The sequence below is a fragment of the Salminus brasiliensis genome, chromosome 1, assembly GCF_030463535.1.
Source record: "Salminus brasiliensis chromosome 1, fSalBra1.hap2, whole genome shotgun sequence".
Taxonomy (NCBI): domain Eukaryota; kingdom Metazoa; phylum Chordata; class Actinopteri; order Characiformes; family Bryconidae; genus Salminus; species Salminus brasiliensis.
In genome coordinates, this window is record NC_132878.1 from 50,052,988 (window position 1) to 50,079,693 (window position 26,706).

The following is a 26,706-nucleotide window of genomic DNA, read 5'->3' on the forward strand; positions in this document are numbered from 1 at the left end:
TTGGAGATAAATACTCTTTATTTATTGACAACAACAAAAAAAATGCATGAATGACCAGATGAGCCTGTTTCCCTCAGTGCCAGGAACAGCACATGGAATTGCAATTAATTTTCAGAATTCAGACAAAGAAAAAACCCAAAAAACAAGGTGGATTAATAAGGATTTGTGATTCTCTCTTTTAAATTGACACTATAAATATTTAGTTTTATAACAGCGGGGAATACCCTAGATCCCTCCTGCCCACCCCTGTATTTCAGTGATGCCTCCAAAATGCTTGCAAAAATACATCACCATTTCATGTATGTATTTCTGTGTAACCATTTTTCTTCTTTTAAAAAAATTATATTTGTTTTGGATTGACAGCCAAGCTCTTTTGTCCTTACTTTTCAATCTGCTCCTAGTCTCTTCACACACCAAAGGTGGACAAATTATCATCCTGTCCTCGTTTGTCCAGTTTTCTGAAGCTTTCAGTCCAAGCGTTTCACCATGTACGGCCCCTCCAGCTCGTAACCCATCTTCCTGTAGTAATTCCTAGTTCCTACACCTGAAAGGAGAAAAGCATCAGAGCCAGTGAATGGGCGTGTCTGTGATAACGGAATTATCAGAGCGTTGTTTTATTCCAAGCCATACTTGCAATTTAGAGAAATGTCAAAAATAGAGGGACAAAAGCAGCAATCCTGGGTTTAGCGTGTCTCACAGCCATCAAAACATTAATGGAGATATTCCATTTCTTTTCCCTGCGCCGTTATCTCAACCTAGCAGCTGATTTGGTGGGGTGAGTGCACAGGGTTTTTATTCACTGGGACAACAGGGTGATTCAAGAAGATGGCCCAGTGGGGATTCCATTAGAAAAGCTGAGAATACACTCTCGATACCTGAGATAACAGCCAGTTTGCTTGAGCCGTGTTCGTCTCTGGCTATTCTCTCTGCCTCCTCCATCAACATCATCCCGAAGCCCTGCCAACACAGAGGAACAGACAAGGGAGGACTGAATAAGAAAGTGACGACCTAACACCGAAAACTGACACATCAAGGCATTAATTCCTGAAAAATTATGAACAAACAACAATGAATAGCAGCTTGTATTTTGTTCAACTGACAACAGCCACTTTACATATCTTAATTAACACACTGAATGAGGTAGCTTTGGCCCTAATCACAGAGGCTGGCATACCCAGTTGTTAGCTTGGCTACAGGGTGTTCTATGCACATGGATAAGCTTCATGGTCTCAGTCTCTTAATACCATTGACCATGTTTATGTACACCTAATCACAAATAGTGTATTTGCTGCCAGAATTCAGATTTCAGGTGCTGAAACACTAAAAGTGCCTTTACACATACTCTCAGATGTCTGGGACCTCGGGGGTTGCTTTTGAAGATGCTAGGATTGTATCCATTTTGGTTAATGCTAGAGTTGACCAATGGCAGGCCAATCAGGACGTCCAGATCAGCGCTCCACCCTTAGATATATTGGGCACATACCAAGGTGCATGGTCTTAAAACTGATATCAAATGATACTAGTATGAGGCTGAAGAAGACCAGCAAAAAAAAAAGAAGATGGAACAGATACTTGGATAGAAAAAAACATGATTCCAATAAATATCTAATAATCTGAAAAGGGATTAAAAATATACAGTATGTGTATATTGCCTCTATCCTGCAAAAACCAAGCTGTTTTTCAATTTTGAAATTACATAACATGAATCTGGCAGTTGTTCTTTAAATTGGATCAAAATTTCATGATGAATAGACCAATAGAAATGCTTTAAAATGACTTGAAATCTTTTCACATTGACTTCCACTGAAAGTTAAGTTTTTTTTCTCCTTTTTCTATAAAGCTGACATTTTGAAGATGCATGTTTTTTTGCAGGACAGCTAGGATATTTTATCTGAAAGATTATTTTGCTGTGCTTGACACATAGGTCAATAATATAAATCCCTTAAAGCAGCATTCTGCAAAAAACATTCTTGCTCCTTGGCTCCCCTACAGTTGGGGAGTGGAATTCGTCCTTTGAACCACCCCTAAAGTTCACTCTTTTCATGTGCATCTAGCTGAGAGATACAGAACAGTCACTGAAAGTGAAAGAAGTATGTGGACGGAGTCGTAGAGTAATATTACAGGATTTTACACAAATGACCACCCAAGTGGTAATGATATAGGTGCAATTCTCAGAGTTACAAGTCAGTGGAGTTTCTACATGATTTTGAAGCTGCTATTTTAAGGTACAATTTCTCCATACTCTAAGTCTACCTCTGTTCTTACCTGGTGCTGAAACTTGCTGGGGTCCCGACTGCTGACCGGCACCACGCTGCCATAGACATGCAGCTCTCGCACAATCGATACTCCAACTTTCAGCTCGGGCCTGAAAGACTGCGCTGAGCAGCGGCGGAGCCTCAGCAGGCCGATCAGGATGTCCTGCTCAGGGTCCTCGTACGATAGGAAAGTCTCCCAGCCGCCATTAGCCACATAGTCTCTGCGGATCAGCTCCACCTGCAGATACCAAGGTACTTAAAACTGGACCTTAGGTATCAAAACTGCCAAGACATTTGAGCAAGGGGTGACAAGTTCATCATTAACACATCATTCTCAAACACCCAACCCCTTTTAAACTGATATGCGGGACATACACTAGTGACCCAAAACATTATGACCACTTACACAGTGATTAACACTTCTTGTAAGGTTTTCTTGTAATAGCAACGCATGTCAACAGTGGCATGCAAAGGTTTGGGCACCCCCGTCCAAATGTTTATTACAGTAAATAGTTAAGGAAGTAAAAGTTAATGATGACACTTTTAAAGCATTACTACACTTTATTTATTTTTCTTTTATAGTTTCCCCAAATGATTTATTGAGTTGTTAGTGAGTATGCCAGCTTAGAAATGCTTTTTATATCCAGCTAGGATTCCTTCAGTTATTGATCACCTATTCTTCCCTGTAAAAGTCTTCTAGTTCTTCAGGTTCTTAGCTTATCTTGCATGCACAGCTCTTTTGAGGTCCATTGATTTTCAATGATATTTAAGTCAGGGACTGTTATGGCCATGGCCCCAAAACCTTTGTGGGTTTTGAGATGGGATGTTTCCAGTAATTATTCAAATCTGATTTACCAGTAAAATGTTCCCTGTGCCACTGGCTGCAACACAAGTCCAAAACATGACTGATCCACTCCTGTGCACAGTTGGAGAGACGTTTTTCCCTTGAAATTATGCACGCCTCCAAACATAAATTTGCTCATTGCAGCCCAAAAAATATGCTTTATTCTATTTTAACATTCATCGACAAATCATCAAATTGCATAATTTAAATCTTCTTGGCTTTTCAAACCTAAACTTGTCCTCTACAGTCCCTTTTCACAGACATTTCTTAACAAGACACAACTCTAACATGCTAATTAAGGTCCTTGGTAAAAAAAAAAAAAAAAGGGCCTTGGTAAAAGTGATTTATTAAGGCATTATTCTGTCTTTAATTTGTGGAAACGAGTGTTTCATCTTTAACTTTATGATTTTTGGAGATCAGTTTATCATCTACTTAATGTATTATTCACATGAACTGAACCCTTTGAATGCCACTGTATGTATATACGTGGACATCAGAACAACCTTGTCCGCAATAACCAGAGAGCAAATCACCCTTACCTGATACGGGCGCACTTTATGATGGATCTCCTGAATGCCCACTTCTCTGGTCCTTACATCTCTACACTGCAGAAATGGACAAAAAGCAGATACCAGAACATTTTTTAAACTCAGGCCATTCTTGAACAATTACTTACTGAATGAAAGCGATAAGGTGAAGCTGGATAGGTTACCTCTGTCCCCATGTCCTTCATACGGGCCAATGCCAGCTCTCGCAAGTTTCCATGTTCTACACCAGAGCTCACCAGTGGCATCGGGATATCCCTAATATATCAAGCCAAACATTACAGGTCTGAAAATGATTATTGACCATTACACACCATAGATCACTGTATTAATCATTTGATTATTATCTTTAACCCCTTAAACAGCCTATGGCTATTACAAATGTCTATTACCCAGAAATGGCCCCACCAGTTTGTACAGTTATGGAATAATACACCTTAGTGTGTAATAAGCCTTGCTGTGTTAGAGAGGTAAAGTGGGTCACTATCATGACCGAGAAAGATTGTGCTGATTGGTATCCTATACTACAGTAAAGAAAATGATTTGGTTTTATATGTTCATCAGTGCATTCAAATGTTAATGTAAAACGTAAATGTGATTCATAAATTAGAAAATCTTTTGCAAGGAAGTGTGCTACCAGAAAGTAAAGCAAACACAAACACCTCAAAAGCACAAGGAATTGTTTCAGATGTAGGTACTTTGTATTTCTGATGCAGAACCTCAGCCTTTGCTGCTTTTTCTAGGGTGGTGCTCAGTCTTGGATAATAGGAAAGCTAAAGCTCAGTAAGTGAGAATACATCACTTATCCATCAGTGACGCCCCAACATGATGCCAGTGGCTTGCACCTGTCATGCCAATGATGCGAACACAAAAGCAGTGGACAAATTAATAAATCAGCTACTGTAAACAATGTGGCTCACTGGATTTCGTAAAAAAAAAAAAAAAACTCACATGCTCTACCTATGCGCCCATTTTAAATATTGCAGCTGAAAAGAAGATCAGAGATGTCAAGTGTGTCTTTAATACACTGAGCCACAACAATATCTACATGCATATTGGGCAACAGTGCAGTTAATGACTTCAGGAAAGACTAATGTCTCTGCAAAGCACCACAGGAAATGAGGTTCTGCAGTGAACTCAAGGATGGAACTGCTGACGGCAATGACTTTTTTTTTTTTTTTCTGTCCCATTTATAAAAATCGACCATGGTTACATTTTCTTAAAAGTGCGGATGAACTGTGTCTTGATGTACCAGGATACGCTTTCTTAATGCATTTTTTTATGCGTTTTGTAGCACTATTGATAGATATAGTTCAAATATTAGAACAGCAACACAGAGAAATGGAGAAATCCAATATACCAAACACAGATTACAGCAGCTATTTCACCCACCTCTGTACGCGGTACACTCGGGTCCAGGGCGGCACCAGCGCAAGTATGCGAGCCACCAGGTCAACCAGTGTGCTGGGCGAGTAGCTCTTGTAGCGGCCCGTCTTCCACAGCTCATACAGGCCGGTTCCTCGGATCACCAGGGTAGGGTAGAGCTTTAGCCCATCAGGCCGAAACGCTGGGTTCTCAAAAAACTCCTGAACGGAACGAGAGAAAGAGTGGACATATTAGAAACTGAAGGCGAGTCAGCCTCAATCCAGCGGGTGTTGCAGAGAAACCTTCGGTAGACTTAATTGCACTTTCCAGCACTGGTACATTAGCGAGACGCTTTCAGCTGTGTCATCTGGAAAATGCTCTAAATGCATATATTGGAGATTTGGCTGGCCATGAAATACAGCTACACGGCTTGTGCAGCTAAACTTTTGGTACTGATACTTATTCAAGAGAATGCTCACACGGTCAATGAGCTTTATTCATGATCATCTGACTGACCATTAGTGCAAGTGGCTTCTTCTGGAGTGCTTAAATGATGATCTTACTGCGGCCCATTTCTTGGTTACTGGGAAATGTCCGGATCCTGCTTATGCAACGAATTATAGCACTCTCATTTGGCGTCTGAATGGAGAATCCGGGCAGATTGTTTTATATTAATATTAAGGGGGGGATGTAAATGACACCGCCTGTGTGTTGCCTGCCCGTAACTGTAGGGATTCATTATCTTCTTGTCATTTAAGCAGCTTTGGAAGTCATAGCATGATAATGATGACTGAACCATGGCAATCAAGAAGACAGTGTCGGTTTGCATTTAACTGGCTTCAACTATATTGATCAGAAGAAAAGGCCATTCGATTAGACACCAGCAGATTCAACTAAAGCTCCTCCACCCCCCCCCCCTCCCTTAAATCCCACTTTTCAAAGAAAGTAAAACAGGATTACTTGAGTTACTCCAAGCTCCGGTGTGTGCGAATATAGCATCCTCTTTCACAATCAAATTAGACAGAGAGTCTTTGTGTTAGCGTGTGCGTTTCTTCTCTAGGGAGTGTGTGTGTTTTTTTTTTCTCTTTGGGATGGGTGGAGGAGCCTGCACTGAGCCAGATAAGTGTGAAGCGAGTGCCGCATGAGTCTAATGGGATTCCATTATCACTCAGCTACGCTGCTTCCTTCTCCACCGCAGTCGTCCTGGAGATAGCACAGACAGGTTCCCCTCTCCTCAGGTGAGACAGACAGAGAGAGAGGAAGTGAGAGAGGGAGAGAGAGAGCATGAGAGAGGGAAGGTTAAAGGAGAGAGATAAACAGACGAGGAGGCAGCGGTGGGTGACGTGGGCAAGGCTGCGCGGGCGGTCACCGGGCTGATAGTAGCGGGCATAAGCAGCAGGGTTAGAGACCAACGCACACAGCCATTAATCTCTCTTCCTCCCGCTTCTGACACACCACCTCCTAATAGGCCACTATCGCTCAGATATACTCAGATACTGAATACGGAGGAGCCAACGATGGGCCTGGCTCTCAACCGCACTAACAAAACAGACTGCCGTGAAGATGGCGGGCAAATAAAGTGGGCATATCGAAAAAACATCTGCTCGGAAAACGATTGCAGTTGAGTTAAAGAAGCGATGCCAAACGGGTCCACCTCGAGGGCGACTCGGCGCTCGGCGCAAAATGCTTACACGGGACCCACGTCCACAAACCAGCTGATAAATATAGAACTGCAGAGCACAGTCTTGGCATTGTTTGATCAAGGAGCACTCCACTCTCGTGTTATCTTGAGGATGGCAATTGGTTGGAGCACAAACAAGAGTCAAAACTTCAGCTGCAGATAAGAGCGAGCACCAGCAAGAATGCAAAATGTCGACAGAAGGCAGGTGTTAGGCCAGTTGGGCTCTGAAGCTGCCAGGTTGACGGTGCGCTACTGCGCTTAAAGTAACACTTTGGAACTGCGCGATGTGGCCTGTCAGACCAATTCAGTCACGCCTACACCCTGAACCCATCATAAATACCTTACACGTACCTCCTATGCTACCTCCATTGCGATGTGAAAGTACACTTTATCGATTCCCAATAAGCACATTCGGTTTGAGACTGCAAAAAAAGGCACAAATGGGAATGAGATAAAAGCAATCTAGCTAGCTGGGAGTTATCTAGGTTGCTGAGTGATTTCACATAGTCATTCCTTAAATAACCAAAACGCAAGGCAATCTTTGGCCTCTTTTCCACTGCAGGGCCAAATGGTTAAATGGTTGGGCATTTTATTGATGCAGTATGCAAAATAATGTTGGGATCCACTTAAACACATCTGTGAGGTTTGACGTGAGCGAGTGACGACTTCGGCATGCAGGATACGGACAGCTATAGCTGTGGTCCTGGCAAAAAAAAGACTATATACAGTCACATAATCATGATCACAGTCAAGCACAGCTGTTACACATCAGCTTTTAATACAGAAACCCTGCAATGCAATGTACCTTTAAGGTAATACTAGCTTCCAATAAGTAAACCAGGCTGTGGTAACGTCGCGGTATGGATGTTGGACAAGCCCGGCAACGCTGTCGGACATGTCAGGCAGGCAGATTGTTCAGTAATGCATTGGTAGCAACGCCGATACTCAAGTATGCTAAACTTGTCACCACACTAATAATCAGTGCACTTCATGTGTACTATCATGGAACAACTATTCAGGTCCTTTTTAGATACAGTCTTTCCACTATTTTCTGTACTGAAAATATAAACACCCAAGATCTTGCAGCAGAAAGGCTAATATGAAGCCAATCACTGAATCACCAAGGCATTAAGGCCTCCCACCGAACAGTTAGGTGGGTCTACTAGCTGTGCTGAGACAACCAGAGCCTGCCTGAACCATGTCTGTGTGGAAAAGCCACCGGACCGATTACCATCCTTGTTCGGAACCATTCAGCCCTGCTGTGAAAAAGCTGCCCTCAACTTCTCTTTAACACTTATGTTCTATCTATCTATTATCTTTGTGTTCACTAAGAACGCCCAGGTAGGTAACACTAAATTAAGGTATTAAATTATTAGAATTTCTAATAGGATTATTTTTAATAATAATAAAAAAAGATCAAAATAAACATTGTATTTGATACAATATTGTTATTATATGATGCATTTCCCTGAAGAAATCCATTTACATGTGATATTTCAAGGGACATTTAATAGTGAGAGCGAAGAGTGCCAAATATCCAACCGTTTCAAGCTTTGTTTACTCAAATAGTAAACCTAGCACACACTGCCGATACACAAAAGCACCCTGACCTCATCTGACACCTCAAAAAGACTCAAAAACAAGTCACCAACCCAAGTGAGGTGCAACACTGATGCTCCCTTTAACAAAATGTAAAAATCTGCTTGTAATGGTCAGTAAATCACACGCAGTTCCACGCGTTGCAATCAATACAACTGTAACAACAAGTGACGTGCGCTCTTATTGCGGCGGATAACCTGTTGGATACCTGCCACACTCTCAGCTGGTGTTTAACACACAGGCTTTTGGCGAGAGCCACCTGCACAATAGGCTCCACAATGGAGCTGCAGATTGGATCTTCTTGCTTTGCTAATGAAGCTCCCAATAAAAAGTGCTCTATTCATTTCCTATAATGGACCCCCTGATAATGCGTCGCAATGTGTCACAGCTGGACACTGACAAGGGCCATAAAAGAGTCCCCCCACCATCACCCCCTGCTATCACTCCCTGCTTCATTTACATTCCATCGTCATGCCTGCTGCTTACCAATTAGCCACAGCGCACGAAGGAGGTGGAATTTTCCAAAACGCAGCGGCTCAGTAAAGACTGCTTTCGCGTTGGTTCTTTGCTGGCAGTACATGTCTATGAAAAGTGGCTTCTTTAAATATTCATTTCTTTTAGATTTGTGATATATATTTCACTAGGTCTAGCCATGAAGCCCATCAGCCCACTGAATAAAAATACGAATATACTACCAATATATTAATATAATCAATTTATATACCACCACATTACTATACTATATAAAAACATATACTCCAACACAGACATTTTATTTCAACTGTTGTAACAAACTTTGACGTTCAGAAACTCCCTAGTGACACGCATTTCACGCAGGGTAACACTACATACAAGACGCACAGGAGGTGCTGCTACCATTGCTGCGTTCGTCGTCTCACTGCCTTAGGAGATAAGCCTCTGACATGACACAGGACTACACCAGAGCTGATCCCCTTTCTTCTGAGGTCTTAACCCATTTCCAGTTGAAGAGCTTACGGAATAACCGTGACGAAAAAGAGAAACAACAAAAATAGACACAACTTTACATAATCCTTTGCAAGCGGTCGTGAGCATGAGCATGCTTCTAAAAATAAATAAACAAAAAACACATTTCCTTTTTAGACCAAAAGCCAAAACCAAGCCAAAACTTTGGGCACCCCTGGTCAAACATTTTCTTAAGATGACAAATCAAACAAACAAAAAAAACAAAGCAAAAGTTTAGGCACCCTGCACGGTCGGTAATTAGGAACACTAACTTTTGCCAGTAAACACTTTTGTAGCTAGTGAAGCATCCTTTCATTTTTGTTTGAGGGATTTTTGACCATTTTTCCTTGTAAAAGGAGCTTTGTGAGATTTGTGGACTTGCAGTGCTCTCTTGGAGGTCTGTCCACAAATTTTCAAGAATGTTTAGGTCAGGGGACTGTGAGGGCCACAGCAAAACCTTTACCTTTTGAGGTAGTCCATTGTGGACTTTGAGGTGTGTTTAGAATAGTGCTTGGCCATATGACCTCAAATCACTATTTAAACTAAGAATTTTACCTCAATTACCATTAAATGAACTGCTGGAGTTGCTCAGTTGGCTTCATGTTGCTTCAAGGTCACAGACTGGATGGGGTTACGTGACTACTCAGGCGGTAGTACGTTTTACATAAACACACCAAAAACTGTATTCACAGAATTTAAAGTACTTAATAATTGAAGTAAATGCCATGGGCAAGATTATGTCGATTAGAGGTTATGAATGTCAATTTTGGTTAATTTTTTATTAAGTGCCCAACTGTAGTTTAGGATCATTATCCTGCTGTGGAAGTCGTCCTTTTTGTTGGTTCTTTTTTTTTCTTTGTTTTTTTTTAGAAACAGATGATGCAGCTGGCATTTAAAGCAGCCGTATGTAACATTTTACATTAAAATAAAAGCTTCAAAATCATGCTGACACTCTAACCGACCTGCAACAGGGAGAACCGCGTCTCTATTGTTGCCACTCTGGACTCGGAGTAACTTTGGCAAAGCGAGCAGAACTCAAATACTGTGTAACCCAGAGTCATATTAGTGTAAAATCCTGTAATATTTCTCTACCACCTCAGTCCACACACCTCTTTTGCTTCAGATGATGGTTCTGTATCTCTCAGCTTGTGAAATGTGGGTGTGAAATGCATGGCTCAAAGCAAATTCCACTTCCCAACTAGCATAACGCTGCTTTAATGTGCTTAACAGTTGGAAAGATCACCCTTTTCTTTCTCCAAACATACCACACATGCTCGTTACATTCAAAAATTGCATCCAAAACCTTAAAAAACAAAAACCACAAAATGTATCAGACTTGTTTAGATGCTGGTGCTGAATTTTGTGGGTATGATGCAGGGAGTCAAATCTGTGTTGCTGCACAGTAACAGTGTACCATCACTCCCAGTGCAGGTTTTAATAGCCTTTATAGCAATCCTACAAACACTTCTCTGAAAGATCTACTTTTCAACTTGGCCTCCACAGTTCCTTTTAACTGTCATTTCTCACATACATTATGAACTTATTGAAACAACTCCACTGAAAACTCGTCGCTATCTTCTTTTAGCCTTCTCCTACTGTGTGGGCATCAATTATTTTAATGTTCAGACTAGACAGCTGCTTAGAGAAGCCCACAGCTGCTGATTATCGAGGAGTCACTATCAAAGCTTTGAAATTTGCATAACCTGACCTTTCCTAACAATGGCCATGAACAAGCCATGGCCTGAGATTCTGAGATCTTGGTAGAAGTTATTTGAGAGCTCAAATATCTAACATTTACATGGTGTTACTTGCTTTTTTTACCCACTTTTTAACACTGTACAAAACTGAAATGCACACTAACATGGCTTAAAATGACAGAAATTTTGACCGGGGTGTCCAAATGTTTATATGCCACTGTATAGACATACTCAAAACACTTCAAATACTATGATTACTTTTACAGTTATTTGGCATCATTTATCATTTAAGTCAGCATCCAAAATCAGACACTAGAGAACGGAAACACTGTTTCTTTAGTTTACCTGCCATCAAGGAGAATGGGGGAACTAGGGAACAGAAACAGCAACATACGCTATGGATGTATGTAGATCTATTTTCCTGATTATCACTTACACTGACACCCATTTCATCACCCTCTTAATAAGAGTTTACCTTGCTTCGTACATTTTTAGTTAATCATGGTAAGTAAGTTAGATGCTTTGCACATTAATGTTATTTATTGTAGTTTGGCAGGTTAGGTTCTATTAGTTCTTGGTCAGTCCTTTTTCCCACCAAGGGGGGTGACTATTGCCCATCAAGGCATCAACAAGTTGGATAGCTTATTAGTACCTGTCTTACTCACCACCTATCTCTCTTGGGGTCGTTACACAATCTCACAGTCTGTCAATGACTTTGGTGATCCTGACTACGAAAACAGCTTCGGCCCTTCAGATTCAACAAATGTGCCCTGAGCAAAGCATGAACTACTTAAAAGGAGGAAGCTCTGACCTTCCTATTCCTTAATTAACAGCCTTTCTTTCCCAGCATACCATTTTATTTTATTGTCATTTCCAGACACTGAATTCTGAGTGAAGTCAGCACAATGCACGGACTACTAGGCAGCTGCTGGGTGGAGATGTGACTAATACTTTTCATTTCATTACCAAAAAAAAAAAAAAAAAAGTCACTTAAAATTACAGAATAAGACAATTGCACCAGAACACTGGCAGGCTATGCCACAACGAGGAATGACCCAATGCCTAAAAGTTATGCTTATGTTGCTTAGAGTCAAACCACTGGACATGTGGACTAAAGGAGTTATGATAGGGTTATTTTAAATTTGTTGGCATGCTGAGAGGCTAAATAGAAAGAAGTATGACTTGTTTGTGTTTATAACCGTTTAGTGTCTTTACTGTCTACCACTGGGTGTGGCCTTACATCAAGTTCAGCTCAGTTGTGTTACAACCTTGCCACAAATTGAGTTGGCTTGCTGTTTTGTTTCCCAGCAGCTACTGTAAACGCGGAGAATGAGAATCAAACATGTGCTAACTTGGAGGCAGCAAGCAAATGCTGAAAGCCATGTGTAATCTGGGTCCACGAATAGAAACATTTGTTGGTTTTATCTGAATGAATATTATTATATTATATTATTATTGTTTCTTTTTTAATATTATCAGTAGAGTTGACTGCTGAAGTTAGCAGAAACCACATTCCTAATAGGGTGACTTCATATAAAATGTATTTAACGAGGGTAACAATTCGCTACATTCATAATGCAATACAATAAGGTTTTTGATTCAGTAAATATTAAGGCCTTAAAAAAAGGTATAAATACTTTAAAATATACTAAATATATGTGCATTTCATATGGTTTCTATTTAACTCTCTAGTCACAAGCTAATATGTTAGCCTTAAGTTAAACCACAAGATTCCAGTCGAGACACAATGAGATACAACATAACACATCATAGCGCAATATGAACTATGTATAGTATTGAATTGATAAACTTCTGCCAAATAGCAGTTAATCAGATTGCAAGTAGTCAAAAAGTATGCTCTTCACTGCAGCAGACACAGGGATACTCACTATGAACTGCTCAATGTCTCGCTCAATGCCCACATTTGGCAGGTCAGGCATCATGTGGGCCACCACCTTAAAGCCAGCGTCTTTGGACAGATGAAACGACTCACACACGGCTCGAACTGTGTGCCCCCTGGTTCAATAAAGGCGAAAATACAGGCAAATGACTGTTAAGAACTGCAATTCAACTGACATTCAGCAAGTTTCTTCATTTCAATAGGAGCCCTGACCTGTTGGTGTCACGAGCCACATCCTCGTAAACGCTCTGCACACCGATCTCTAGTCTTGTGCAGCCGTAGGCCAGCATGTCACTGAGGTGCCGCTTTAGACAGTAGTCTGGCCGCGTCTCGATGGTGATCCCTACGCACTTGGTATTACTGCGTTCCGAGTACCTGCAGAAAGACGGTTCAACACATTCAGACGGCTACAAGCAACATACAAATGGGTGACAGGTCAGTCAGAGATCCTCAATTACACACAAATTATGATTGACTGATTAGATGTTTATTTCAGAAGAATGTGTGATGCTTTACAGTTCACACTGGGCCAAAGAACAAATCACACACATTCATTTTGGGGGGGGGGCTTCAAGAATACTAGGCAATTTTTCTAGTTCAAACTTTGCCTGACCGTTACATACTAAGCCCTTTTCACATCACTTGCACAGTGTCTCCTCAAAATTAATTCCTAAATTGTGCACATTGTAAATACTAAATGGCACAATCAAAACATAATAATGCATTAAATGGACTAAGCAGCAATAAAAAAAAAAAAAGCAACCAAACACGTTCTAGCTATATTGAGATTTTGCAGGCCTTCATGAGTGAACTGCTCGTTTAAGGTCCTACCACAACATTACAATAGGGTTTGGACTTGTATGTTTGGACTTGACCTAGACCATAGCAAAAGTCTTTAGTGTCTTTGTGTGGTTTGGACTACTGTCATGTTGCATGATCCAAATTTGCTTCAGCTTCCTGACAGATTGAATTTTTTTTTTTTGTGGTTTGGCCAAAAAGATGTTTTCCTTCTGTAAAAAGAAATTAATTTCATATAATAACTATATCTTTTTTGTTTGTTTGTTTCACATTTTGCAATCCTATACAACCTACAACAATTTAACAGACTTGGATGTGTGTGTTTTTTTTTTACCTGAAATTAACACACCATTTTTTATTGCACAAATATAGTGAGTATTGGATTTGTATTGTATTTGTTTTCACTATTCAATCTTGAGATGTAAAACGGCTTTAACATCCTATTTTATTGACTGCTCTCCACTGAATAAACCTGACTGTACTTGATTAGTTTAATTACACAGCATATACAGGGCTCCAGTCAGTGACTAAAATAAATGCAAATGCGACCAAAAATATTACTTGGCAAGTAATAGATTTTATAACTTTGGATTATTATATTTGTCATTTTATTTATTATACATTTAATAATACATTTAATAAATAAAAACAAATACATTAAAAAACCTTTTTTTTTTTATCTAAAAAGGTTAACGGTTTCCATTAAAGACATGCCTGGGTGCTCAAATGCATTAGAGCATTTGCAGGAGTGTGACTAAAAACATGACAACCAAAGCAGCAGGTGTGAACACCAGCGTGTAGAAAATGGCTCTGTTAGCACCAGTGAGGTACTGGAAGATGCAGACAAAGATGCACTTTAACAACAATCCACCTGAAGCAAAAGTACAACCAAAGAAAGACATCTCCAAACATCTTGGCTTCGGGAGTTTGTGTGGTTTAGATATGACAAGATAAAGCAGACTATATATTGCAAATTCAGTTTGAAAGCAAGTAAAGATATAGTTGGTAAAAAAAAAAAAAAGCAAAACGAGTCAAAAAATAAAAATGCACACAATTGCTTTATCGAGTGTTCCTAGGGAAATTGTCTTTGTCCGTGTCTCGAGCACACAAAAAAATCCCAGAAAAATAATTAGAAGAAAATTACATGGAATTCCATGCAGCCTACATATATCACATGAGGAATTACCCTTCACCTCCCAAGTCTTGTTAACGAAAAAAAAAAATAATGTACTGGATGAGTCGAAGACGTATGATAATGACACAGCATGAACCAAGTCCAAGACCACATCAAAGCACAGAAAGAAGCCCAGAAGGATAATTACATCTCTACATTTATTGCTTAGTGGTTTGTATATAAGTATTTGGCACTTAGGAAAAAGCTTTTGGTACAAGCTTCTTTTTCAGAGCATCTTATACCCATATTGTAAAGAGCAATTGGACAGCTCGTAAATTATCCATGGCCACAATTTAAGCTGTTAAAACTGGGAGGTAGACCATTTCTAAACTTTGCTAACACACTGAGAAAGTAATAAAATGTCAATTTCATGGTCCGTTAGAAACACAACCATTTCATTTTTAAATAACATCACTTAAACTGTATTTGTCCAAAAAAAAAAAAAAAAAGCTTTACAAAGATTATAGTTAAACGAATGTGGAAATGCTCTTAAACATATCTGTAGATCTGTGAGTTTAGACAAACACATATACATACAGACTTTAACTAAATGTGAACATTTCACTGGTCTATATACTTCATGCAATGGCTGTTGTTGTGCTAAATACTAAAGCAGAGTGGAAGAGGAGGTGGAGAACACACCTGTTTTTTCCAATATCAATACCCATATTAAAAGGTTAGGAATCAGCTAGTAGAGATACTCATTCAGCTCAGTGCTGGAGAACTGTATGCCCCTCTAGGGAGCTTTATAGTCTTTATAATACCTGGCATTAGGCATTGTGCTAATAGGTTCATGTTTATCTGCTCCAGAGAGTCCTATTCTATACTTCTGTACTTCAAATACAGATAATCTGTGTGTGCATTTGCACATATCTGTCAGCAATGGGTGCAACTTAAAGAAGCTGAATGCATTCATTGAAAGGTGTGACCACAAACATTGGTCTCCACCATTTCAATCATTTAACATGTGGGCAACATGTGTTGCTCTTCACTTGAACTACATTGGAATATGGAGGTAATATGAAATGTCTTTTAAAATCATTTTGTAAAATGAGGGCTTCAGAAAGAAGACTTAAAAACATCTCAGAACAATTACAAATCAGTTGTTCCACTGTCCGCTAAATCATTTGCAACAACTGCCAACATGGCCGGGTTAGGCCGTCCTAGCAAGTTCAGTCCAACAGCTGACCACATAATGCATAAAGAATTCTCCAACAATCCTAAAATGCATGTTTGGCGTAAAGCAGACACAGTGTTTGAGCACAAGAACCCATATTAGCTGTGATGCATGGAGGTGGAGAGGTCATGGCTTGGGGCTGCTTTTCTGCAATAAGGCCTGGAGCGCTTTGGTAGATTCCACAAGAAATTCTTTACTGTATCAGAGGGCCCCGGAGGAAAATGTTTGACCATCTGTCTAAAAACACTAAAGCTAAAACGTCACACGGCTGAAAGACTTTCGCATAGAGGAGTGGGACAAACATTCTCCAAGTTGATGTCCGAGACTGGTAGAGAGTTATAGGAAACACACACACACACACACACACACACACACAATATTTAAATAGTTTGAAAAGAAAATTTGACAGAATCTGTTGAAGTCTGTCTCTGCATTTCTGGCTTGTAATGGCATAAACAGATAATGAGCATAGAGTCAGTGGCATCTTAGGATGAGATCTGACTGGACAGTGTTCACTTGTCTCTACCTTTTCCTAAAGAAATGCAGACAGCGTGACACTGTTAATTACGTCTCAGCAAAGAGAAGGTGCATAGTTGATAAGAATGTCACTTTGGGGGTGTCTGGAGACAAGGCTACTTGTCATTCTGGATGAGTTTTGCCATCAGTTGTTAGATTCTGCTGTCACGCTTCTGGTGTTTGGGTTTGAATGGTGGTAAATTGGGAGATATGATCCGCCGCGTTAATAGTCCATGATAAGATCTTAAGCCAAGCCATAAAAGGCAAACATCACTTGCCATTACCGCCACACCACCTTCTCACCACTCTAAAATAGAAGTTATTTCTCTTTCACACATTCTTCTGCCCTACAACACACACACACACACTGCAGAGATAAGGACAGTGGCTGAAATCGAACTGCTGCTTTCCTTGTCTTTGCCTGATTAGCAACCGGAACAATTACCCCAATCGTGTCATCTTAGCAAACCCACTGATAAGACTTACGGTGGCCTTGTAAATCCTGAAGACCCTCTTGCCTTTCCCTGTACACATACGCATGTGGGTTCTTGTCGGCAGGCAAAGAGTAAATAAACACATATGATAATCTAAACTAACTGAGCTCAGCAGTGAACGTCTGCAGCAGGTTGATTGTGTCGAACAATTGACTCTTGTTCTCGTCACTGCAGCCCCCGCTGCTAAACCATCTCCCCTACACAAAGCCGATGGGTAAGCAGCCCGAGTCACGACTTCCACTCCAGAAGACAGAAATAGTGCGTGGTGATAAACAGCGTTACACAAATGAACAAATAAAGTGGGCAGCCGAAAAACAATCCAAACCCCATGGAGAAACAGTAATATTTTTAGCAAGCAATTTGAGGGTGCAACAATAACAAGATATCTGATCATTTGTCACATAGTATGCTACATAGTATAAAGGTCTTTGCTAATAAGACGTCACATAGGGTGGAAGAGGGTGAATACCTTAGCTTTTCTGTAAGTTTACATGGTTTTATATTTAAAGAACCATTAAAACATCTCGACTCTAAACTCGGCCTGAGATTCTGTTTAGTCCAACAAAAGGAGGATAGAAAGACTACTATATTCTGGAAGGATTAGCTAACTATAGCACACAGGAAGGGTAGAAAACTTGCTGAATTGCAGCTCAGCCCAGGCATTATGACTATGTGACTAGTCCTAGGCTACATCCAAAACTCTCATACAACCATAGTGAATAGTATAGTATCTGGGAATCTGGGAATAGTGAATCTGGGAATTTCCCCACTGCGGGACTAATAAAGGACTATCTTATACCATCAATAGAAGTACTTAGTCATTAGTAGGGTATGTACACAGATCAAGTGAAGTCCGTAACACTGACTGTCTCATTTTATGGCACCGATCAAGGGATGGAATAATATTAGGCAGCAAGTGAACAATCAGTATTTGACGTTCTTGAAGGTGATGTGTAGGAAGCAGGAAAAAAATGGGCAAACATAAGGATCTGAGCCACTTTGAGAATGGCCAAACAACTGGTTCAGAGCATCTCCAAAATGCCATGTGTTGTGCCATGTGAGGCGTTTGCGGTATGCATTAGACATAATGTAGCAAAAGTGCTCCAAGGAAGAACAACCGGTGAACTGGTGAGAGGATAATCAGCGGCCGCGGCTCATTAATGCACGTGGGGAGTGAAGGCTAGGCTTCACTAATTCTAAATCTGCTAAATCTTGGTGCCAGATACAACAGGACACCTTCAGAGATCTTGTGGAGTTGTGTCTGGGGTATATTTTAGGTAGACTGCACCTGTTGCAGTTTTCAGTAGTGTTTTACTAATATGACGGAAATTTGGTTCATCTACACTGATACTGATGTTAAAGTGTCAGAGCTTCACAAACTGATACTACAGTCTAATGTTATTTCATACTGCCAAAAATGAAACTCCAGTGCTAGCCTTAAATCATAGCGTCATAGCACAATTCTGTCATTATTGTTGGTAAAAGAATAAACCACCAATAGAAATAAATACATTAATGGAGTATGTACACTGATCAAGTGAAGTAAAAAGTGAACAATAAGCTCTTAATGTTCTCAGAGCTTAAAAAAGCTAAAAATTAAAAACCTAAAGGTAAACTTAATTAATACATGACTAAAACAACTTGTGTGATGAAATAAGAGATTTTTTTATTTCTGCTTAAATGGAATATTATCACAGATAACACAGTATATGGCGTACAAAACAGTACCCATACTTGTCCAAAGCAATGCAATTTTAACGTTCTTTAATATGATACATGCAATGTAAATATGCACACAGTAATTAGCATAGCCTTAAAGGACAGTCAGGACAGTGTCCAACCACACCTCAGTGCACGTTTTGCATTAGAGTTGCTATATTAAATAAATAAATAAATAAAATAAATCCAGAAGGACCTAAATATGGCAACAAGCTAGTGTCCATCAGCCCAACAATAAGGACTGATGATGTCTGGATTTGGTGGTTCGCTGTGGCACTTAGTGAAGTGATGTGCTGTGCGCACACAGAAAGCATACAGCTTTGCAGGAGGCAGCAAATCCCATCTTATCACATCTCTGTGGTTTTCGATTTGTTAGAGGAAACCGACTGACATTTATTTCTAACTCGGTTCTCCATCACCAAATTCCATTGCACTGTCCGACTGATATAGGATATAGCTGTCTGGAGACACTGTCCACAGTAGCCACTGACCTGATGAGCAGCCCTGCAAGTAATGTGTCATCTACCAAGAGGATCACCTATCAGATCAATATGCAGTCAATATTTCTGCTGCTGTAAACTGTTAGGTGAGGAAAAGATGTACTGCTCTCCAAAAGCCATGATATTAAAGCTTAAAGAACATCTTATGCCATAATATAGTATTATTTTTGTTGTGTCAAATTTTAGAGTGGAAAAAAATGAATGAGGCACAATCCAGATGTTTTGGCACCCCAAGAAACCTGAGCTCTAAGATAGCTTTTACCTAGCCTGAAGGCGGCTTCAAGAAGAAAGCAGAGCATTTCAGCTGCATTCATTTTTCATTTGTGTTGTCATTAAGAACTGCAAAAAACCTACAGGAAGACTGAGTATACTCTGGAGGGCACTGTTCTACTGTGCAGTGACCCCTGCACCAATATGATCATCAGGGAAAAGTCACCAAAAGAAAACCTCATACATTCTCACCACCAATGAAAGTTTCAATGTTTTTTAAGGAATGCTTAGACAAGCCTGATGCATCTTGGAAAATAGTCCTGATAATTGATGAAGTTAAGTTAAGTGTGGGGTGGATCAATAACATTGCTTTAGATTAGAGTTGCAGCCAGTGGCACAGAGAAAATTTTACTGGTAGGGAAATTAAACACCAGCAAATTCCCACAGCGGACTTTGCACTATCAGCAAAAAGTTTAAAAAAGGTCAGTGGAGCATCAGCATGATTCTGAAGCTGATATTTTAAAGGTAAATATGATACATAATGCTGCTTTAACTATCAGCAAATTCAGGAAGCAAGCATCACACTATCTGAAGAAAAAAAGGAGCTAAAGAGGAAATGAGGATGACTTCTGCATCATGATGATGATCCTACACACACCTCAAAACCCACAACGGACTACCTCATTTGCCATGACCCTAAACATCAAAGAAAATCTGTGGATAGAACTCAAAAGAGCAAGACGGTCAAAGAACCTCACAGAACTAACTTTTATAAGGGGAAAATAGGTGAAAATTCCCTAAATAAAACATTATAAAGAAAATATTTTTAAAATGGCATTGTATATAGGGTTGCAAAAAGGTGGAAAACTTGACAATACATTTCCAGTAAATTACCAGTAATTTTCCATTTGAACTTTAGCTCTAAAACCTTGGAAATATTGCAAAATGTAAACTTTTGATGGAAAATTTGGAAACCTTATGGGATTAAAATGAAATATTGGATCATTTTAAGGAACTATATCATACACTATCATCAATGTACCATTTTTTTGGTCAACTGTAGACATGAAGGCATAATAAATCAAATAAATTTACCATGGGAATTAACAGGAATGAACGGGTAATTATGGAAATTAATAAGAATAAATGAGAAACTTGCATATGGTTGGTAAAAATATCCTGAAGCATGATCTTGGCTAAAATAATTACATATGATACCAAAACAGTTGAACAGCAAAGCTGCTCCTTAATTCCAGACACATGGTACATTACACACTGAAGGGCTGTTGAGACCACACCCCCTACATACACTGTTCATTCCTCCATCACATGTACAGCATATGCCCAGATGATTTCTAGAAACCTGATATTCACCACTACTGAAAGCACACATTTGGACCAAAAGGACTGTCTAAAGTCAGGTAATATATATTTGTATTATTTCTCACCTTTAGCTTAAAAGATTCCCATTTTATTCCCATTAATTCCTGTTAATTACCATGGTACATTTCCCAACTTTGAAAATTCTTGGAATTTTCCAACTTTTGGAAATTGGGTCATCTTATAGTGGCTAAGCAATTCACAGCAAAAATATTTTGACTAGGGGTGCCCAACCTGGCGCTACTGAACTCTAAGCCTAACTTAAGTGATGCATTGCTGATGCTTGCCAGTTTAGGGTCACTCAGCAACTGTTATTTGAACAGAGAACTGAACTGTAAAATAAGCTGGTAGCAAAGCCAAAGCAGCTGTTCTTATGCTAAAAGACTGGCAACAAGAAACCTGTAATATCCACTAATTCCAGCATGGCATCTATAATGAGTTCTGGCTAAGGGGCCTGACTGGCCCCAGCTCTGTTCATGCTGCTTTATTTATAAGGGTTTTATAGACAATGAGTGAGCACCACAAGAGATGAGTCAGTTGTTAAGGAGAGGACGTAACCAGTGATTTTTTTTTCTACATGAGTTAGGAGCCAGCGCAGCTGCTCTTGTTAAAACAAGCTGGCCAAAATTGAAGTCCCCCATTTCTCTTAATATCTGCCAATCCCACAACCAAACAAAGACAGTACATTGAAGTGCACCTATACTTTAAAAATCAACTTACTGGGACTGCATAGTGCTTGTCATTTAATAGGAATTGATTAACTACAAGACAGTCAATGCAAGTTATAGTTTAGTACCCAAAAGGTACCCATATAAATTTTTTTGGTTCTGTATAGATTGATAGATAGGTTTTCCACCAACCAGGAGAACCATTTAAGCAGACAAATAATGATTTAAGCATTCAATTGGGTATTTGAAGTCCCATGGTTCTAATCTATAAAGATTAGATCACGAACTAAACATGATTGCCTACCCCATTCTGAATGCAGGCCTACGTTTTCTCTAACATCTACTCCATCTATCCATTGCTTTTGTTAACTTCCTCCAGCTTCTTTGGGCACCCTCAAAGAGGCTTTCGGATCCTTTCAGTTGTAATCTTTACCCATTTTTCCTGACATATGTGCTCTATCTCTAGCAGACTGCTTGGCCATTTGTCACGCTCTGCTTCGTTCAAATCAATCCAGAGATTTTCTCTTATATTTTAAGTCAGGAGACTGGGAAGGTCACAGCAAAATTTTCACTTTGTCCTTTTCAAATCATTGCTCTGCTGAGCTTGCCTTGCTCTATAGATGCAGGAAGGTAAGACGACTCTTCTCCATGATCTACTGACATTAAATTGCATTCATTGATTCTACTCGGCTTGATGATGACGACATGCCCCCAAACACACTGAAGAGCCTAAACCATGCTGAAACATCCCACCCATCCAACCATGCTGTCCTACGCCTGCAAGCACACTTTTATTCCACCTGTTTCCAATAAATTATTCATTATTTACTGAATTATATATGACGACTCAACTACTATATGTGCAAAGATGTATGTGTTCATGGCCAACATCAAATTCTCAAATTCTTTCACATTTGTTTATTTAGTGTCACTGATTATAATTCTGAATTGTCCTCAAATCATTAATTTTTTTTTTAAATCACATTTTATAATGCAAATCGTGCTCAAACCGAACAGAGATTCACCACCCTATATTTGTGCACTCACGTGCAAATTTTAATAAGTTAATCCCACTCAGAATAACTCCTTTTCTTATTGTTCCTCACTCCATCACAGCACTGTAGTACGCACCTAGTGATGCTCAGCTCAGAGCTCCCTCTTGTGGCATTAGAACCCTTATTACCTGAGCCATGAGGGTGAAAGCCTATTACAGGAGAGACCTGATTCTGTCACTCAGACACTCTCCTCATGTGGCTGTTGTACTGTACCTGACTGCCTCTGCCACGTTGTTGGAAGTGTGCCCCGACAGCGCATCGTGGAGGTTGCGGATGAAGTAGTCTCGGTAGTCCTCAGACAGAGCCATGAACGTGCCGCCCATCACAATGAACTCCACCTTATCCACACTGTGGCCTAGCTGCTTCAGCTGTGCACATACATTCACACAGTTTTTTTTTTTTTTTTTTTTTACCAGAGAAAAACATAACGTATGTTCTTGTATAATTACATATTAAAAGAACTGTAAAACATGGCACAGCAATGGTCATAAGTAGCCTACTTAAAAGTATTCATATTAAAAACAGTGAGCCCATGCATTATTACAGCTCAACAAGTGTAATCATTAGCAAAAATGTGGCTAAAATACAAGTTGATGGTAAATGGTTCTGGAACGTGCCTCACCTGTTCCACTCTGTGTCTGGTCTGCAGATATGGGTCGTAGCGGGCCCGGATAGCTCTCATAGATGTAGGCTAGGAGCAACAGAATGACCATGCAGGCAGGAAAGACACATAATTAAACACAGCGTATTACTAAATACAGTATTATTCATACCCTTCTCAATAATTAATAGAAAAGCTTTCATTGGCTATTACAGCAATCAAACGCTTCCTGTAATTGCTGACCAGCTTTTTGCATGTCTCCACTGGTATTTTTGCCCATTCATCTTTAGTGATGAGCTCCAACTCTTTGAGGTTCGAGGGTCTCCTTGCCATCACCCTGATCTTTAGCTCCCTCCACAGATTCTCAATTGGATTCAAGTCAGGACTCTGGCTGGGCCACTGCAAAACATTAATGTTTTTGTCTGCTAGCCATTTCTTCACCACTTTGGCTGTGTGTTTTGGGTCATTGTCGTGCTGAAATGTCCACCGGTTCCCAAGGCCAAGTTTCTCTGCAGACTGCCTGATGTTGTTGTTGAGAATCTTGATGTATTGCTCTTTTTTCATGGTGCCATTTACTGCGATCAAGTTCCCTGGTCCATTGGCTGAAAAACACCCCCAAAACATTAGGTTCCCACCACCATGTTTGACAGTGGGGATGGTGTTCTTAGGGTTGAAGGCTTCTCCTTTTTTACGCCAAATGGTGCACACATCATTGTGGCCAAACAATTCAATTTTTGTTTTATCTGACAATAAAACAGAACACCAGAAGTCTTCTTCTTTGTCCAGATGAGCATTTGCAAAGGTCAAGCGGGCTTTTGTGTGCCTTTTCTGGAGAAGTGGTGTCCTCCTTGGCCTGCGTCCGTGGAACCCAGCAGTGTGCAGTGTCCGTTGAACTGTCTGCCTTGAGATGTCGCCACCAGCAGAGTCCAGATTCACCAGGATGGCCTTGGTGGTGATCCTTGGATTTTTCTTCACCTCTCTCACTATTCTCCTGGCCAGCACAGGTGTCACTTTTGGCTTCCGACCACATCTTCTGAGATTTTCCACAGTGCGGAACTTCTTGTATTTTTTAATAATACTTTGCACTGTAGCCACTGGAACTTGAAAACATTTTGATATGGCTTTATAGCCCTTTCCTGACTTGTGAGCGGACACAATGCACAGCCGCAGGTCCTTAGTGAGCTCCTTTGTCTTAGCCATGACTGTCCACAAACCAACTGCAGAGAGCTGCTGTTTTTCTCCTGTTGAGTTGATTAAAACAGCTGTTCCCAATGAATCAGGGTAATTAGGATGCTTTAAAACAGCTTGGACTATTTGGAATGGTATAGAACTTTGGATTTTCCCATATACTGTGACAGTTTTCAAAGGATATGAATAATTTTGGACATGCCACTTTTTGTTCAAATGTGTATAAAAGCTGAGAAATACTTTTTCCCACAATGATGCCTCTTGTACATCATCGTGTTATCTCCTGGGAGATGCCTGTGTCGTTTCAAGGCAAAAATATAACTTCTGGTTAAATAAAAGTAAATTTAAGTCAAACTTTGCCAGGGGTATGAATACTTTCGGGCATGACTGTATGTATGTATGTATGTATGTATGTAATATATATATATATATATATATATATATATACATACACACACACACACACACACACACACATATATACAAACACTTGCACTGTGTGACCAGATAATTACCTCATAGCCTGTATAAGACTGTGTGGAGTATTCAAAATCAGAGTCTGGACCTCCTGGACAGTACCTGGTTGGAGAAACATGCACAGAATGCAATCACACAAAGGCCAAACAACAAATGGCTAAATCTGCCTATTCCAATACCACAATGATCTAGCTAGTCATGTTACGTGGTACACTGGCCCATCCAGCTAGGTGGGTGAATCCAATAGTGAATATGAAAAAATATGATTGTTTAGCACTGTGCTACTCACACACAAATGTTGCCAGTGAAACTGATATGTGGACATCGATGAGGCTTGCACATCACTGCAACAACAGCAATCTACGCAGAAACAAATATGAAAATATGGAAAAAGAAAAAAAAAAAAAAAAGAACAAAGGCATACACCGATCAGCCATAACATCAGCACCACCTGCCTCACACTGACCTTGCGCCGCCAAAACAGATCTGACCAAAAGACCCCTGAAGGCGTCCCGTGGCACCAAAACGTTAGATCTTGTCAAGTCCTGTAAGTCCTGTAAGTTGTAAGGTGGGGCCACCACGGATCACATAAGTGGGCCTTAGGTATCCACTACCCTGGCCTGGTTCACTGGTTGTCCTTTCTTGGACCACTTTTGGTATATACTGACCACTGCATTCCAAAAAACTCCCCCCTCCAAATTTTGGAGATGTTCTGACCCATCACAACTTTGCCTAGAGCATTGTGGCCTGAATTCTTATGCAGTGTTAATGTTGTGGCTGATCAGTGTAGTCACGGTACAACAGTGCGAACTGTGGAAACAGCCAAACCAGTCTTTCTAACAGGAGACTTACTCCACTGGCCGTGCGGATGGGTTTGGCCTTTAGTTTCGGCACAAGGGCTCGTCTATAGTGGGGCGGCACTGCAGCAATGATGTCCACCAGGCGAGGTTGAGCAGAGAGGCCATACTTTGCTGAGGTTTTTGTCTTCAGTCTAAAAGTCAGAAATGGTAGAAGTGTCTAGTCTTGAATCATTTTAGCATCACGTAAGACATAGTAAAACATAGCGCTAATCAAAGATCAGTGGTAGCTGATTACACAGAACAGATCAGACATTGAAACTGAAGGAGACACGACAGCAGGAAAGAGACAGGACAAAGGAGGAAAAGAGGAAAAATGTTAATTGATCTAATTAATCACTTACTTATTAAGGTCAATATCTTTCCCTTGCTCATGAGCTTCTACCAGCTGTTTGATGACATCTGCAATTGTCATCATCATCAGTTCAGCCCGGCTGAGTTCACCTGATGAAACCAGTAATCCCAGTAAGTATCCAAAATAAGGAGCAGTGCACGCACTGGCAACCAACGATCTGTCATCAACTCAATCATATCATCAGCGACAGCTGGATCCTCAAACCAAGCATTAAGACAAACGCAAAAATGCCTGACATACTTCTTTTAAACCACATACATTATCGTTCACAAACCACCTAAACCACTAACTTTAGAGCTACTATAGCATGGAAAATAATCATTTGTTGTAATAATTTCGGCACTTAAACACATAAAAAGTTAGTGTTCATGTTGAACCCCGAGCTCTTCTTTTCCCTTGCTGAACCGAGCTAGCAAATAGTAGTCTACACTTGGTTTTAAGGGAACACTTACTCTTCTTTTTCGGCTTCCCCATCTCGACGACAGTTGTTAAAATGACAAATCTCTAAATATGTGTCCTTTTTCCTAAATAAAACACTAGATCCCTGTGCGTTTATCTATACATAACCCCCTGGCTAATGTTAGCATTGCGCTACACAAGCGTCAACACGCTTCATGCCGCTGGTCGACAGGACATGTCGCAAAAGCTCGGTGATGGCAGTTGAGGG

At 40.2% G+C, this 26,706-nt stretch overlaps 1 protein-coding gene across 1 annotated transcript; it reads right to left on the reverse strand.

Moving 5' to 3' along the window:
• Window positions 1–26,692, reverse strand: elp3 (elongator acetyltransferase complex subunit 3). Its single transcript, XM_072681485.1, has 15 exons — window positions 26,492–26,692; window positions 26,029–26,128; window positions 25,680–25,818; window positions 25,117–25,187; window positions 24,866–24,929; window positions 23,184–23,252; window positions 22,775–22,929; window positions 13,084–13,245; window positions 12,860–12,986; window positions 5,037–5,230; window positions 3,812–3,902; window positions 3,639–3,704; window positions 2,266–2,493; window positions 876–957; window positions 1–544 (listed from the first exon to the last, which is right to left on the reverse strand). Exons 1-15 carry the CDS (start codon window positions 26,511–26,513, stop codon window positions 468–470), a joined length of 1,647 nt encoding a protein of 548 aa, XP_072537586.1. The 5' UTR covers window positions 26,514–26,692; the 3' UTR covers window positions 1–467.
• Window positions 26,693–26,706: the final 14 nt, after the last annotated feature.

Excerpts from the sequence above, each read along its gene's own strand:
- elp3 (XM_072681485.1), bottom strand. The coding sequence starts at position 26,513 with ATGGGGAAGCCGAAAAAGAAGA. Across the intron at positions 25,819-26,028 it reads AAAGATATTGACCTTAATAA|ACTGAAGACAAAAACCTCAG; the intron begins GTAAGTGATTAA and ends TCTGACTTTTAG. Across the intron at positions 13,246-22,774 it reads AACGTGGCAGAGGCAGTCAG|GTACTCGGAACGCAGTAATA; the intron begins GTACAGTACAAC and ends GTCTTTCTGCAG.